The 16695-nt window shown below is 46.5% G+C and overlaps 1 protein-coding gene across 1 annotated transcript; it reads left to right on the forward strand.

Moving 5' to 3' along the window:
• The first annotated feature begins 369 nt into the window (after positions 1-369).
• On the forward strand, positions 370-16323 carry SSPN (sarcospan). The gene is made up of 3 exons (XM_056481880.1): positions 370-895; positions 8720-8806; positions 13977-16323. The coding sequence occupies exons 1-3, from the start codon at positions 575-577 to the stop codon at positions 14331-14333; spliced, it is 765 nt and encodes a 254-aa protein (XP_056337855.1). The 5' UTR covers positions 370-574; the 3' UTR covers positions 14334-16323.
• Positions 16324-16695: the final 372 nt, after the last annotated feature.

Below are 16695 nucleotides of genomic sequence, written 5' to 3' on the forward strand. Positions count from 1 at the left end.
TGGGAAGAGACAGGACCCCTTTAGGCTCCCCAAGACTAAACAGGATTTTCATTTGTGTCAATTTCGCCCTTCCCGTGCACGCCAGGACGCCTATTTAAAGGTCCAGCGGGTGTGCGGGATGGGCACGGTGCTGCGCGCTCGCCCCTCGCCACGCTCTGCCCGCCGGTGGCCACAGAGGAGCCACGCTGCCGTGAACCTTGCACAGGCACTGCAGCGCTCCCAGCTGAGATTTCCCTGCCGTTCCCCGGCCGGCAGTGCGGAATTCCCGCCGTTTGCTCCATCCCGAGCGCCAAAGGCGCGCTCGCACCTGTGGAGCGGCGGGAGCGCATCCCCGGCGCCCGCAGGTTGGCAGTGCGCTACCCCCCTGGCATCCCCCCCTTCCCCGGGCTAAATGTGGCATTTCGGAGCTCTGACAAGCTGCTGCCAAATGTTTTCCATATTTGTTCAGCCTCCTTGACTCAAATACCAGGAACTACTCGGCCGGCACAAAGCGAAGCTTTTGGGGGGCAGAAAACCCGCGCCCCCGCCGGCGTGCGCGCACACACACGGGCGAGACAGCCCAAAATCCGCCGGCATGGGAAAGGAGGAGAAGAGAGCCCGGCACAGCACGGCCCCGAATAGCCAGACAGAAAAGGCACCCGGAGGGGAGAAAAGCAGCGACTCGACGCAGGATCCCGCGATGAAGAAGAAGAAGAAGCAGAAGAAAGCCAAGGGGGATCCCAAAAGTGGCCAGGAGGAGGAGGAATCCCACACTTGTTGTGGCTGCCGTTTCCCGCTGCTGTTTGCCTTGCTGCAGCTGGCGTTAGGCACCTCTGTAACAGTGCTGGGCTTCCTTATGGCAGGCATCAGCTCCTCTCTGCTAGTCAGAGACACTCCATATTGGGCTGGGATAATTGTAAGCATAAAGTCTGTTTCTCCATAAAGTGCCTTTGCCAGCATTAATGCAAGCTGCATGACGCTCCACTTTAGACTAACCAACTGCATGCACAACACCATTTGAGTTATGCTAACTATAAATATTCCTGGGATTAAGTGTCTGGCTGTACTTTCCCAAGGAAAACTGCTCCTGCAGAATAACAGAGCCTTTCGTATTCTCCCCAACAGACCTGAAATAAAACACAGGGCTGCTGCTCACTGGATGTGTGTGTTAGCTTGTGCTTTGCAGTGAGCTCCTGCCTGGTGATGCTGAAAAAAATTGTTAATTTCTTCCACTGCCTACCCTCTTTGCCCACCAAACCATAACCATCAGGTTTTGGAAGTGAGAGCATAACTCTGTAACTTTGAGCTGGGCAAGGAGAGCACTGTCTGTCTCTGGAGCTTCCTCGTTGTGCTGTGCTGGAGAACTGCTGGGATTGGGATTTAACCCTCCTGCTGCTGCTGCTCCTGACTGCACGTGGCCATGGGGAAGGGGGTGGCTCTGCTGGACGTGGCAGGGACAGGGAGCCCTCCCCAGGCCCTGCTGGTGGCTCCTGCCACGTCACTCTGGGGTGACACACAGCCTGGCTGCGTGGGCTGGGGGACTGGGCAGAGGATGCAAATCAGAGCCATCCCTGCTGGGGAAGCCTGGGCTGTTCCCCACCCCTGCAGAGGTGGGGACAGGCTGTGTGGTGACATCTGTGGTGTGACTCTGCATGGGGATGAGAGGTTTGCCTGTGGAGGGACAGGGTCAGTGACTGTGAGCCTGGGATGGGCCATGGATATAATGGAGCATGCAGGTTTCTTCCTTAGGAAACAGATTTCAGGAAAATATGCCCTGATGTGTTAGCACAGTTCTGGGTGCTGTCAGACTGTGAGAATTCCCAGCAAATAGATTTGTGTTCAGGTACTTAAGAGAAAAGATTTCTCAAAGCACTGAACAGCTATGGGAGCATCTTGTGCAAATTCAATTTGTTGCTAGAAGATTGTCTGGGCATCTGAACTGATTGGGGTTTGCTGTGTTAATCCTGCAGGGCATCCCTTCAGAGGGTGGAAGGGGCAGGGCCTGAGCTCCCAGAGGAAGAGCTCCTCTGACTCATCTCTTCATGTTTCTCTTCTGACTGAAGAGTTTAGTGGTGTTTTGTGCAGCAGGAGCCTGCCCTTGCTTGGAAGAGGAATTTCCTCCTGGGAAGCTTTGGCTGTTACAAACCAGGGGGGAACATAGATGATAAAATAGCAATATGTGGCATGTTCACTCCTCCTGTTTATTTTGAGGATTCTGGAGGTCAGATTATGTCTTTTCCAGACAGCATTGTTGCTATCATGGGTTTGAAATAAGTTTTTCACTAGAAAAAACTGGGGAAAGAGTGAGCTGGACTGAACTAATGTACAGCCAGGGATATGAGAAATGCCAGGAAGCAGCCCCTGGCCTGTGTGAATGTCATCAATGCCCAAGCAGCATTCATCTGAGACTTCCACAAAAGGCTGGCTTCCCTTGGGCAGGCCTGAATCCCCACCAAAGTCGCTGCTTTCTGAAAACAGAGCTCTAACCCCTGTTGTTTTTAGCAGCAGCTGCCAGCAGTGGTGACATTTAGATGCCCACATGAGGCAAAGCTCAGTCACTTTCAGAGCTCCCCCCTGAAAATCAGGAATAATTCTCTGTGTGTGTTCCTGAGCTAATTCCTGACTCAGAGCAAGACTCAGCTCAGGTGTTAGACAGGGGATGGATGACCCATGTGCTGCTTGAGAACAAACCTCATGGCAGAAAGTGATTTCCCAAAACTCACATATTCACACAAAAATGAGCAACAGGACAGAAAGATGTGGTGTAAAATACCAGAGCATATTTGTTTTAGTAGCATCCCACTCAAGTGCTCTTTTTAAAGGAATACTTGATTAGTATTCTGAATCAAGAACTTTAAAAAAAAATCTATTATCAAGACCTTTTTAGCAACATTAGATATAATGGGTGAAGCTCACTCCTGGTGTTACTCCTTTGGAATTACACCAGGCTGGATTTGACCCCACTGCTGTTAATGCAGGATGACAGAAAAATGAAGGAAAATTGCTAATGTGTTAAATAGCCCCTGATTGATAGAAAGCTGGATTTTTTCCTTCTTTAATAGCCACAAAATGGTGACACCATTCCTTGGTGAAAATCAAGTGCTTCAGTGCATTACCATGAATGGAAAGGAGCTGTTTTTAGAGGAGCAGCCAGTGGAGAATGCTAGCGAGGAAAACCAGGGGAGGCAGTCTGAATTAAATGGGTTCAAAACCTGACTGTGTAGGTTTGTGAGGCTGGAGCAGATAAATGCAGTTAAAAGCAGTGAAGGTAGCATTTGTGTCACTTGCCTGGAGCCAGTTACACTGAAGGTGCCAGGTCTGAAGTGAGACCTGTCCTGATCTTCCCAAACTGCAACCTGGACTCCCTGGCAATCTCTTCCTTCTTGCTGCTCTGCAGGAGCTTGGACAAACTCTTCACAAACCCACTCATGGGTGCAGGGCTTTATTTTTTCCCTGTGTCTTGCCACTGGCTTGGTGCATAGGTTTGGGCAAGTTACTTAACCTTGCTGAGACTTTGTTATTTCCCCTGCAAAGTGGGGTTAATGGTGGCCATCCGTCACCCCTTGCTTTGAGATCCTGGGATGAAAAGTGTTGCAGAGACAGTAGATATTAATGGCATCCTTTTCATTCTTTTTCATTAGCTTGTGGCCTTTTGACACCCAGAAGAAGTAATGATGTATTTCTCCTTGAAAAACCTACTTTAGATTATTTCCACTGCGATCAAAAGTGGAGAGTGTTGGAGTTTTCGTGGGCAAGTTCCCTTTCCAGCCCTGTTTTGCAGACTCAGGGAGTCAAGAAAGTTACAGAAGTGCTCATCAGAAATAATTATCCAGGGTGTTTATTATTTCTGCCAGGAAGTTATTTTAAATGTATATGTATAGATGTTCATAAAATTAGGACTTTAAAAAACATTTTTAAAAAATCTGATTCACGAGCAGCTCGAGGCAGCAACTGTGGCTCCAGCTGTCACTGATTTTATTGCAAAAAGCACCCCAAAAGATCTTCCATGGGCCAGAAATTCTGACATTTCTTGCTCCAGCCCTTCTCCATCTCCCCAGGTGTTTCCCCAGGACTGAGCTTTACTCAAGGGGTGGCTGTGGCTTGTGGCTTTTTGGCATCAGCTCTCAAGCATTGGCTCCTCTGCCCTGGTGGAAGTGGAGCTGATGTGGGGCTGTGTGGTACAACAGGCAGGCAGACTTTTAGCTGAAAAAGCAGCTTTATTGACCTCCATTTACCTGGAGTCAGAAATGTTTATGTTTCTATAACTTTTGCTTGTTTTTGACTCAACTGTTCTCAATTTCTAACAGAAGGTGACTCTAAAAACCTGATGCCATCAAAGTAGCCATCAAAAAGCCATGCAGGCATCCATATTTTTTTGGAACAGATCCCCATTGTCTCCAAGTGAACAACTACAAAATAACTTGGCCATAATGGAAATATCTTCCTGATGCTATTAACAGCAATTTTCCTCCTGAAGTTTGAGCTTACATTCTTATTAAATAGGAAAAGTCCTCCTGTGGGCCTCAGCAGTGCTGTGTGGCATTGCAAGCTGTACCTGGGAGGGATTTTGTCCTGCAGTGTGTTTGCTTTCTGCCCCTAAAAACTGTGGCAGGAGGTTCTTGCTAACCAAGCCCCCATACAAAAAGCTATACTGTGTCTTTGTGAGTGTTTGCAGCCTTTGCCTTGTGATGTGGCACAGAGCCAAGATGCTCCTCAGAGCCAGATTTTTGTCTCCTGCCTTCATTTCTTGGTGGATGCTCCCAGCCCTCCTGCTTTACCAGCCAGGATTTTCAAGATGCTCTGGGTAGGAGGCAGCTCGCCAGAGAAAACCACCTATTCTACATTTTGGGCTAAAACTGTAGCAACAACAAAAGGAAAACCAGTTCCACAAGCATACAAGGGAGAGATGGAGACAGATTAGAGCAATCTGTGGTTTTGAAATCTGTCGGAATAAAGCAAACCACATGAACGTGTCAGCGTGCAAAGATAATGAGAGCAAACCACAGAGGAAATTCGTGCCCTAGGTGCTCATATTTCCCCTAATTACACACAACCTTCCCCATCCCTGCCACGTGGTGTCCTTGTGCTCCTCGTACACCTTGTGCTGGATCCTTGCAGGAGCAGATGGGATAATGTCACAACAGGCTCCTGCTCTCTTTAGGGTGGGAGCAAGCTGGAAAATTTCTCCTCCTATTTTGATTATGGCTTTGAAAAACAATAATTCTTAAGGCACTTTTCAGCCCTGAGGTGTTGCTGCCCAGTGGGAGGAATGTCCCCCCAGAAAAGCCTAAATATTTAAGTTCTTGAGCTAATGTTAGTAAATAGCTGTTCTCCTGGGTTATGACCTGGGGGGATTTCACAGGGTGTGCCTTGAGCAAAATGAAGTCTTTACCTTTCCTAAATACTTCTGTATCACATTTGGGTCTTTTTCTAGGCAGAGCTTTCCAAAATTAAATTCTTCCCTTGGATAACCTTTCACGTCACTACCTATTCAGCAAGGGGTGTGTTAGTCCATATGGAAATTTTGAAGCAGGATCTTGAAATAAACTCGAGTTGAAATATGCACAGAAATGCAAATTCCTGGATTTCTGGATAGCAGTTGGCCAGAGCTGATCTAATGAAGTGCTGTCCTGCAGGTCTCAGGGAATCTGTTTGATTTGTGTAACAAATGCACATTGATTGGTGGCAAGCACGTGCTGAAGGGGATTCAATTGCATTTTATGTTGTGTGCTCAGTCAATAGGGCATGGGAAATGTGTGCTTCACACTGGGATGTGGCTGTTGCAGCACCAGGATGCAGGATTACCTAATGCTGCTTAGCAATCAGCCACAGCAGCACCTGTAACATGCCTGCAGCTGTTATAGTTACTTAGAGGCTCCTAAAAAATACTTAGCAGTGGATTTTTATAGTTATTCTGTTACACTTCACAGGTGTAATTCAAAGCTGATCTATTAATAATGTATAAAATAGCAGCATAGAGCTGTTTCCTATATAAATGTTCCACACTTTGGTTTCCTCCAAGGAGTGAATTTACCTTTAAAGAGCTGAAATGTTAAACATATGTGGGTCATAACTCTCAGCCACGTTATTTTTTACTGCCTCTTAGAAAAACACACATCTCTGGTTTAAAGAGAAAAAAAAAACGTTACTGTATTGTTAAAAAAAAAATGCTTAAGCTTTCTGAAATATCCTGGCCAAGACTTGCCAGAATCCTGACCCAGTGTAATCCTGTATAAATACCTCTCTGCAAATGTGCCTCTCCAAGTGTCCCTGAGTATATTATTTAAATCCCAGAGGACTTTTAGAAAGCATGTGCAGGAATGGAGCTCCTTTTAGCTGATAGCCCTTTGTATGGGAAGCTTTCTGGAGAGGGAGGTCTGATCCTGCAGGAGTTTTGCAAAATTTGAGGCACTTGATGGCAGAGAGAAAATCCCAGCACTGGTGTCTGCCCTTGGAAATGAATGCAGCTCTGTGGTTAAATGGGAGGGGAAGCAGGGAGTGGGAGCAGTCCCATGATGTCTCATGGCAGTCACCTGCAGGCAAATCTGGCTCTCAGTCCATGCAAGTGTAAATGCCCACTAGTGTAGCTGAAGCAAAGCAAACTTGATTTATTGCTCATAACAAGATCCTTCAGCACCAGACCCTGAAAATACTTAGGTCCAGCTTTGATGTGAGAAGCCCCTATGATTTGTCATGAATTTTGGGGATATGATGCTATGACAGCATGTTTAAGCATTTTTTTAAATTTTTTTTTTTTAGTTCTTGCTGCATGTTCTCTCCTTCAGCCATTACTGGCACTTGGGGGAGTTTATCATTTGGGTATCATCAGCAATAGGATCTCTTAAGATTTAACTTTTATGGACATGTTAATTGAATTAAAAGATTAATATACAGTGCAAGGGACCAAGGACTTAGGCAATTAATCCTGAGAAATAAAACATGGTTGAGTCACACAGAAGAACTACAGGGCAAAAAAACCCCAGCACTGAAGGACCTTTGACAAGAAAGGTTGTTTTTTCCCCAGACAACCCTGTCAGCTGTGGCTGTCAACAATAAAAAGAAAGAAACAAATAAATTGGAGGCAGTGTGTAAGTCACAGGACCAGAATATAAATACACATGACATGGAAAGGAGTAAATAATACTGACACATTCCTTAGAAATGTTCTCGGGCAATACTTCCTATTCATGTCCCACTGAAATGACATGAAATAAAACTTCGTGGGGAAGAGTGTTACTAGTGGCCCAGGTTCTTGAGGGACATGGCTCTGAGAGTGTTGGGAAGCACTTCTCCTTTGCAGGGCTTGTCTTGGGCCCTGCACCAGCAGTGCAGATGCAAAAAGTTTGATATTCTCTGAAACAGATAATGTTTATCCATTACTGTCCAAAAGGACAGCTGGACATCTTTCCCTGCAGGTCAAGCTCCCTGTGGAGCTGGAAATGTGGATGTGAGCAGCACTTCCAGGGCATGCAGGTGGGGATGGGGCTGTGATGGAGCCCCACAGTCCTGCAGGCATCTCCATGGCACAGCCCCACCTTGGCAAAGGCAGCTCACACAGCTGGACTCTGGCCAAAGAGGGCAAATCCCACTGCTCCAGCAAAGCAGAAAGCCTCAAATTAAGGACAGCTCTTCCAAACTTCAGAAGTAAAATGGAGGGGGTAAAAAAAAAAATACAGAATTTTGCTGTAGTCACTGAGAATTTAGTAGCTGTCACTTATAACCTTTGAGCAGGGAGGCAAAACTTGCTCCTGGTGCTGTGTGTAGAGAGAACCTATGAAAGGACAGTGCCTGGCTCATCACACCTAAAATGGCTTTTAAAGGTGTGATTTGAAGGGTCATTTAAAAACATGTGCATGCCACCAGCTCACCTGTTTTTCCAAGGGAGCTCCAACATGCAGATTCCCCAAACACTGCTCCAGCCTCTCCATGCCCAGATCCACAGGGAGCCCTCACCTGGTGCCTGAGCACCCAGCTCCTCTATCCAGGGGATGAACTGTCAAAAACCAGAAATCTGCTGCTCCTAAGTGCTCCTGAGAGGTTTGCTCACTGATCTTCCAAAAAGTGGGAGAGGAGGGCCCTTGACTGGAGTGCTTAGCACACTGTGTTTTTTAAACACAGAAAAGCAAATCACATTTATTGGGCTAGTTCCTCAGAGCAGGATCTTCCCTTCTTGCCTGGAAAATGCCAACCTGTGAGTCTACCTGCTCCTACAGGTAAATCCAGAATTAATGATAAAGACAGCTAAATGAATAAACAAGTGTGCAAATAGTTTTACTTTTAACCTTCAGCAATTACTGCCATAGGGTTAAAACACAGTTACAGATTGCAGGGGAGATGGATATTTTCTTTAGTAAGGTGTCCACTCCAGAAGAGGGTGAAAGCCTCTGCAATAAACTCTGCTGCTTCTTACCCTGTGGCAGCCATGGTTTAATGATTTAAAACCTGCATGGGTGACAGAAAAACCCTGCCAGCACCCAGATCTACACAGGGTGGTTCTCTTTGGGCTTGCAAGCCCAATTTCAGAAGCCTTCTGCTCTTTTTTGATGGTTGTATGGGCAAAATCTCAGCACACATCCTGGGGGCTGTTGCTGTGCTGTGTGTTTGATGACTTTGCCTCCACACTGCTTCTTGAGTTATGGTCCTGCAAGCACAGAAACGTGTCTTGGCTTGGGGGGGAAAAAATTGTGTTTTGTTGGGTTATTTTTAAAGTTTGACACATTTTACATCTCTTCCCTTGCAGGTGTGTGTGGTGGCCTTAGTGGGATTTGTTATGCTTTGTATTTCTTACCAACCTGATGAGAAGACATGTGCACAGTTCACAGTGAAGGTACCTTAACTGTTTTTAAACTTTTTTTTTTTTTTTTTTTTTTTTTTTTTTTTTTTTTTTTTGTGTGTGTGGGGTTTTTTGTTTTGTTTTGTTTTGTTTGTTTGTGTTTTTTTGTTTGTTTTTGTTTTTGGGGTTTTTTTTTTGTTTTTTGTTTTTTGTTTTGTTTTGTTTTGTTTTGTTTTGTTTTTTGCTTCTCATGTCATTAATTATAATCAGAAAAGTTGACACAGGGGAGATGTTTAAGACCACAGGAAAAGAAGTGAAAATACACCTGAAATGCAGGAATGGTGGTTTTCTGTTACTTTCCAGGCAGCCAAGGAAGAAACTGTATCCTATAAAGGGAAAATTCGAATTACATTTCAAATCAGAACAAGATAGCAATTTGATCACCATGTTTTAGGAATATATATAAAACTGGAATAATTTGGGAAGTGTTCAGAAATTTTAAGCAGATTAAGTGGAGATAGATAGTGAGCAAGATAAGAAGTAGGGTGGCATAAAACCAGCCCACTTAAACCAAGTTTTAATATTTATTGGGAAAGTACTGGGAAAGCATGAGGACATTCTCCCATAGAGCAAATTCTCACCTGAGCATTGCAGGAACTGCACCATGCCCCAAAACTGCTTTGCTGACACTGGTGAGCAACTAGAAGAGCAACCCTTGTTTTTAACATCATTTTTCCTGGGCTATTTTTCCTTATTATTGTAGTTTTCAGGGCTCTTAATATTTTGCAGACACATAATAACCGAGAAAAATACCGACGCAAGCAGCACAGAATAACAGTGATTATTAACTGGGGAAAGGCAGAAGGAAACAAAATGCAAGGAGCAGCTTTTCAAACCCTGGCATCCATCCTGCCTTCGAAATTAGACCCCGGTGTGTCTTTTGTGTCTCTCTCGAGCTTCTCCCGTACTTAGAGAAAGAAAGGGAGAACAATTGTGCCTGCCCTGTGGCTGCCTCTGCATTGTCCCCTGTCACCTCTCTGCCCCAAGGAAGGTGACTGGGATGGGTGGGGGCTGCCACGCCAGGCTTTTTATTGCCTGGATTTAAATTCAATTAAAGGCAATTAAATTGAGTTTGGCATCCAGGCAGGAAGGGAGTCATCCATCCCTCGTTTGGGGCTGGGCAGCTCAGATGTCTCTGCCACCCATCCTGGTAAGGAATGAGTTCCCCATTGGAAAATAGAATTTGGAATTGCTCCAAAGTGGTGTAAAATGGGCCATTCCTCGTCACCTGGCAGAATTAGAGCTTTAAATCTCCCTGGTTCACTCAATAGCCCATGGACTGCTTACCCAAGGCACCCTCCTCCCCAAAATCCCCCTTCCCACATTTCCTATTGCAGCCTGCCACAGAACTCCATCATCCCCAGGCTGTTCACCTCTCCTGTCCCATGTCCCTGCTGGGAGCTGTTATCCCACAGTTTGGGATAACAGGACAAATGGCTTCAGTCTGCAGGGCTCATACCTATTTTAACAAAGTAGGAGTTAAAACTCCCCTCCAATGCTTTGATCACATAGGACTCATCTACATCTCCAGTATCACTTCTCAAATCTTCGAATTTCACTTAAAGGCTGTCTCTGAACTAAAAATGAGCATTAGCTATGACAAGGCTGAGGATGCAAGATTGCAGTCATGAGACAGATTGTTCAGAGGGTTGTTCTTTTCTCCTTGAGGGCCTGATGCTTCATCAAGCACTGCAGTTGGGTTCAGCCCAATCTGCTCCGACCATCCTTGCAGGGTCTGCTCTCACACTGGAGGCTGGTTCCCATCAGCCAAGCATCAACCTACAGGAAAATCTTGGCTGAGCTTCCCTGGAGTGCATTAAGCACCCCAAGTTCCCTTGCACAGCCCAAGGATCACTGTGAGAGGAGGACCCCACACCCACACACAGACCTGGGGGATTTGGGTGAACCCCAAGGTGACCCTCTGACCACAGCCAGCAACTCCCTGGGGTGGAAAACAGGAGACCTGTGCACTCCTCTCTGCCTTCCTCCCTCTGGCAGCTGCTTCTTTCATTTCACACTTGCATGAGCCCTGGATGCTGTGAAGGAGGAGGTGTGAGAGCTGCTTTCAGCACAAGTCCTGCCCGAGGCTGCTGCGGGCACCCGCAGCACGCCATGTGTCCCTGGGAAAGGGAGGGAGCTGTGCCCTTCAGGGGGACAGCAACAGCCTGTGCCACACAGGAAAGCCTTCAGCATCCTGTGGGCTTCCTGGGCTCCGTGTGGCTTTTGACAGATCTCACCCTGTGCTCCTCCCCAGGACACCCTCCAGAGCAGTGGCACCTCTGTGCCTGCCACGCCACGGTCCCTGCTCCTGAGCCACCTCTGCAAACCCTCTGAGAACTGTGAGGGGCCTTCTCCATGAGGAACTTCATCCATCTTCCTGTTATTTATCTCAATTTAGTCACAGAGGAAAGCTATTGCCAGTAAATATTGCTAAAATGTCTCTTCCTCATACGAGGAAGGAGGGTGAGCTGCCATGCTCTGACCTCATCGTACACTGTCTCTCCCCACTTCCCTTTTCTCCTTCTATTTAAGCAGCAATTGCAGTGCCTGTCTCTCTGAAGCTGTTAAAAAAAACCCAGTTTTCCTGTGGCAAGTCCTGGTTCCTGGGCAGAGCCCACCACGCAGTTGTATTTGTGATGCTGAAGTTGCCTCCAGGTCTGGCATGTGATTAATCTGCTGATAGAATCTCAGCACTCACTGCCTTGTGCTCCCTCAGAGGCAGTGCTTGCATTTGGCTCACCTTTAATATTTGGAAACATGTTCATTTTCAGCAGAGATTCCTCTGCAAACACCTTGTGAGAATAATAAGCTTTTTGGAAATTGCCCTGTGTCCCCCATGCATCTCCCTTCTCCTCCAAGGATTATCAAAAGAGCTGCCTGTGTATTCAGATCCTGAGACTTCCTTCCCTTTAGGAACACAACAGACAAATCCTCCCTTACAGTACCTGGAGCATAGATTAGGCTGTTGTGTCCTTTGGATAGAAGTTGGCAGCTGAATAAAATACCTGCCAAGGGAGAATCAGGCACATGGTGTAGTCTTGGCTTAGTTTCTCATCTATTAGGGAGGCCTGATTCTGTCTTCTGCTGGGCTGAATCCAGGAACTTCCACCAGGGTCTCTATGTCACAGAACAACCAACCTTTGTCCATTTTCTGTTTTCCCCATTGAACACATTTGCACCACCTTTGAGAAATGCCATTGGCTTTTGAAACCATCTTGGTTTGGAGGGGGTCCATCAGTCAGCAGCATTCCATCTTCTGTGTGATTTTTATGAGGAGGTGGCCCCATTTTCCAGCTTCACCTTTCCCATGGACCCTTCCCTTGAAAGCTGAGGGGGCAAAGTAATTGCATTTAATAAGAGCCACCCTCATTTTGAAGCTGCCCTTGGTTCAAGGCCACAGGGGAAGTCATTAAATTTAATAGCAGCCAAGTCTTGGAAACTCAGATTTTTCAGTAAGAATTTGGTGATATGAGGGGGAAAATGTACATAGTGCTTCAGGACCTGCAATAATCCCAAATATTTTTTTTTTCAAGCTGGCAACCAAACAGAAGATTGATTCACACTGTAGATATAAGATAAATACACCAGGAGTGTGAATTTTATCAAGACATACATACTTGGAGTTTCAAGGTCATAAAAAATGCTTTTATATTGATATTTTGCTTGCAGTATTGAGGTTAAGAGAGAGAAAGAGAGAGAGAAGCTGCTGTTTAAAATAACAGATTCCCAACCATGCCATGTGTCTGACAGATAAGACGCCAAGGAAAATAAATGTTTTTACAGCACTGAACAGAACCAAAAAACGCATTTTTGGCTAAACACAGAACATGATTTTAATATACATTCACACATATTTTGCAGGCAGTGCAGCAACTGCCAGCTCCAGCTATCAGAAGCAGAGGGAAGTCCATATGTGCTGGTATCCAAAGCTCTCAGGTGAATCCTGGGGTGTCAGAGGCTCTGACTTGCTGCCAGTTCCCGTGAGTTTGTGGGGGTGGACTCTGCAGAGCTACCCTTGATAAAAGCCACGCTATTTTTAAGCTGCCACTGTTGAGGAGCAGTGGAGGTGATGAGCAGACCCTTGTCCTTCTCACACTGGGGAAAGAGAGGTGTTTGCTGCCCTTTCATGCCTGTGGAAGACTTCCCCACGTTTATGGGACAGGTTTTTGGAAGCAGGCTGAGTCCAGCACATGTTTTTTTTGTGGAGATCTGCACTCCCAGACCACAGAAGGATATGGGAAGCAAACAGGCTGGCTGCATCCACAGGGCCACAAGCAGATCAGCCACCCCACTGCCTGATTTGCAAGTATAAACCAGATTTTTTTGGGCATGCAAACTGAGAATAACACATGAGCAAAGTCTCACAAACACCTCCAGCTCAGCACAGCCTGGGGTAAGATGGGAGCCCAAGGCTCAGGCTGCTCAGCTCTGCTTCCAGGCACTGATTTGTCTCAGCTGATGACCCTGAGTCCTGTCAGTGCAGGCACAGCTGGAGGGGAAAATGCTCCCTCCCTCTCTATAAAGCTTCTTGATGTACAGACACACCAGTTCCTTGGTGCTCTCCCCTCAAAACTGTGAGGCAATGCTCATATAAAACGTGCAAGGCAAGTTCTTGAGGTGAACTGCTGAACTTCTCATCATAAGGAGCCTTGCACCCAATCTCCAGACAGAACATTGCAGATGTGCATTCCCTGCAAAACACAAGTGCTGCATTCCTTGGGTGTTCTCAGTCTCTATGAAGCTGGAAAATGGGGTTTTACTATGGAAGGGGGCTATGGAAGGGAAGCTGGTCTGTGAGCTAGAGAGGGTTAATAAATAAGGTTTTTTTCTCAAAGGAATCTTATCAAGGCTGTTGGCCTGGAGACCAAGAAGAGAAGAAGGAGATAAGCAAGAAAAAAACCTGCAGGCGGGAAAAGTATTTTTAGGAAAGTTTTGTGAAAAACAGAGGTGGAGATGGTTTTACATCAATGAACCAAAATTGGTTTTACACCAATGGAATAGATCAATAATGTTGATCTATTGTAACCAATGAATAAAGTGTAAGCTTTGTAGAGGGTATAAAAGACAGCATGCTGTTGTAATAAATGGGATATTAGCATTCTGAAATGTGGTGTGTCCACCCCAATAGTGACATTTTACCTTTTTTTCCCCCCCTTTCTCCCAGCTGCTGTATTTTCTCCTGAGTGCCCTGGCTCTGGTTGCCTGTGTCTTGGCAGTGGCTTTTGCTGCCCACCACTACCTGCAGCTGACCCAGTTCACCTGTGACTCCATCCGGGATTCCTGCCAGTGCAAGCTGGACCCTGCGGACCCCCTGGGCCGCACCTTCGTCTACCAGGACACGTCTGACTGCAGCAGCCTGACCAGCCTGCTCAGCCTGCACCTCCTGCTGCAGATGGCCCTGAACCTGGTGGCAGCCCTGCTGTGCCTCCTGATGTGCTTCGTGGTGTGGAAGCACCGCTACCAGGTCTTCTACGTGGGCGCTCGCTTCCAGCCCCTCGCTGCGCAAGGGCAGCACGTGTAGGGCTGGGGCTGGCTGGGTTTTGGCCAGGGATGGGCTGGCTGGGGTTTTGGCCAGGGATGGGGACTGCCACCACAGAGGGATGGGCTCTTGGAAGGTGTTGGACGCTTACACAGCTTTAATTTTTCAGTCGTTTCAGGAGCATTTCGTACGGCTGCTCTTGAGAAAATGCCTCTTGTGAGATGAGCTAGAGGTCACAGAGTCCTAAAGATGCAGCTGTACAAACGCTCCCTGAAGAGCATCTTTAATAGCCATAGATAAAATCTTTGGGAGCTCATCTGCAGGGCTACAGCCATTACAAAACAGGGTCCATTTCCCTCTTGCCTTCAGAGAAGCTATGCCGGTTTCTACCAGACAAGGGTCTGATCCAAACTGCTTAATTATATCATGCTTCAGGAATATATCATATCTTGGTGCTCTGGGTCTAATCCAGACTAACCTGATGGGAATTTAACATTCAGGAAAGTAATGAGGGAGGTCAGGACCTCTTCCAATGCAGGTTGAGACCAACACCAAAATGAATATACTGATGGCTGCCATATAAATATACATATAACTTTTCAGAGTGGTTAATGATATAGGCTACCTAACCCAATTACTAATAAACAGCAAATATGACTGAGTTCACTGTAGGTTCTTTGGTGGGCCTTGCTTGAGATCCCAGGCAGATTTCTGATGTTTGGCAGAAAAGATCAGTATAAGGAACCTCCTGAAGCAGAGGGACCCTAAATCACTAGTCATGTTGAAAACTATGTCCATATTGCTCTAATTGCAGGTTGACAAACCCTGATTTTAGCCAGTTCCACCAATTATACTCCAAGCACAAAAGGCCAAATGCATTTTTGGTGTAACTCCTCTGAAGACAATCAGCCTTACACACCAGCAGTGGAGTTGGGCCAACAGCCCTGAAAGTTATATCCCTGCAACAATGAATGTTTTTAAAATGGGGTGGAGGGAGGGAAGCAAGAAGAGACTGCCAGTCTCCCAAAGGCATCTTTGATAATGATGAGGGCAACAAAATAATGATTTCTTAATGAGGATGGAAAAACAAAGCATATTCAAGCAGTGCTTTTTTCACCCTGAAAGTGCAGATCTAGAAGTGCTTCACATCTTATTAGCCTTATACCAAGACAACTACATTTGTTTGCCCCTTGAACTGCCATTTCCACTTGCACAGCATGGACATCTAAATTTAGGAGCCCTTCCTAATTGGCAGCATTTGGCACTGCCTCCTGATCCATATCTGAGCAGGAGCAAGCCAGCTGGTGCTCACACCCTGCCATGACGAGGGATTTCCCCAGCCCAGCCAGAACAAGGATGTCTCAGAGCTGGGGTGGAGCAATCACATGCCAGAAAAATTGTGCCATAGTCATTAGCTAGGAGGAAGCAAATGAAATTTGTATAAGGCTCTGCTGGCGGAGCAGGGCATGCTTCCATCCCATCCCATCCCATCCCATCCCATCCCATCCCATCCCATCCCATCCCATCCCATCCCATCCCATCCCATCCCATCCCATCCCATCCCATCCCATCCCAATGTCCCAAATGTTGTTCAGGACATAGCTTGGTGTGCAGCACTCCCACCAGAGTCTCCTCAATCCTCTGACCTCTGCCTCACTCACACTTTCCCTCTCTGTCTCCCATCACCTGGGTGTGGGCTGGGCTGGGCTGCCATGCCTGGCCTCTGCCTGCTCACCCTGGGCTGAGATTTGCTGGGGCTGCTCTGGAGCACGGCAAGCTCAGCAGGGATGATCACAGAGCTACTGTGAATGCCTTTGGCAGGCAGCAGAAGGGAGGTCTGGGTAACAGAGCCTGCTCCTCTTAACAAGCTGTGCACCTCCATATCAGCTCACCCTCCACTTCCAGCCATGAATCCCATTTTCTAATCAGCACCATGCAGCTTAACCCTTTGCTCTGGAAGTAAGCAATATTCATCATGTATTCTGGTGGTGGTTTATATGCTTAATGAATAAATATGGGGCATTTCCATCTAGCAAGGATGAACTTCTTTATTTCCTTTTAATGTATCTCAATACCATAAAAGCAGGACAGGAGAGGACAGGAGAGATGGAGAAACAGACACAGAAGGTTTCCCCCCTGGGTATGGTTTTACAATGTGTATTTTGCTTGGATTAAGAATTTGGGGAAGTACTAATTAAAGGATTTTCACCTACCACAGCATATCCAGACACCTCCAGCCTTTTCCCAGTGTCAGAGTCCACATGGACTGCACCAGGAAAAAAAACTGGGACTAAAAGGCTTGGAAAGGACAGAGGTATTGAAGAAGAAAACAATTTTTATAAGCCTGGGAAATTTATCTTCTAGGTGAATTCCACAGAAAGGGGTAGGATTAAACCTCTACGGA

Source organism: Oenanthe melanoleuca, chromosome 1A (genome assembly GCF_029582105.1).
Source record: "Oenanthe melanoleuca isolate GR-GAL-2019-014 chromosome 1A, OMel1.0, whole genome shotgun sequence".
Classification (NCBI taxonomy): Eukaryota; Metazoa; Chordata; class Aves; order Passeriformes; family Muscicapidae; genus Oenanthe; species Oenanthe melanoleuca.

Excerpts from the sequence above, each read along its gene's own strand:
- SSPN (XM_056481880.1), top strand. The coding sequence starts at position 575 with ATGGGAAAGGAGGAGAAGAGAGCCCGGCACAGCACGGCCCCGAATAGC. Across the intron at positions 896-8,719 it reads CATATTGGGCTGGGATAATT|GTGTGTGTGGTGGCCTTAGT; the intron begins GTAAGCATAAAG and ends CTTCCCTTGCAG. Across the intron at positions 8,807-13,976 it reads GTGCACAGTTCACAGTGAAG|CTGCTGTATTTTCTCCTGAG; the intron begins GTACCTTAACTG and ends CCTTTCTCCCAG.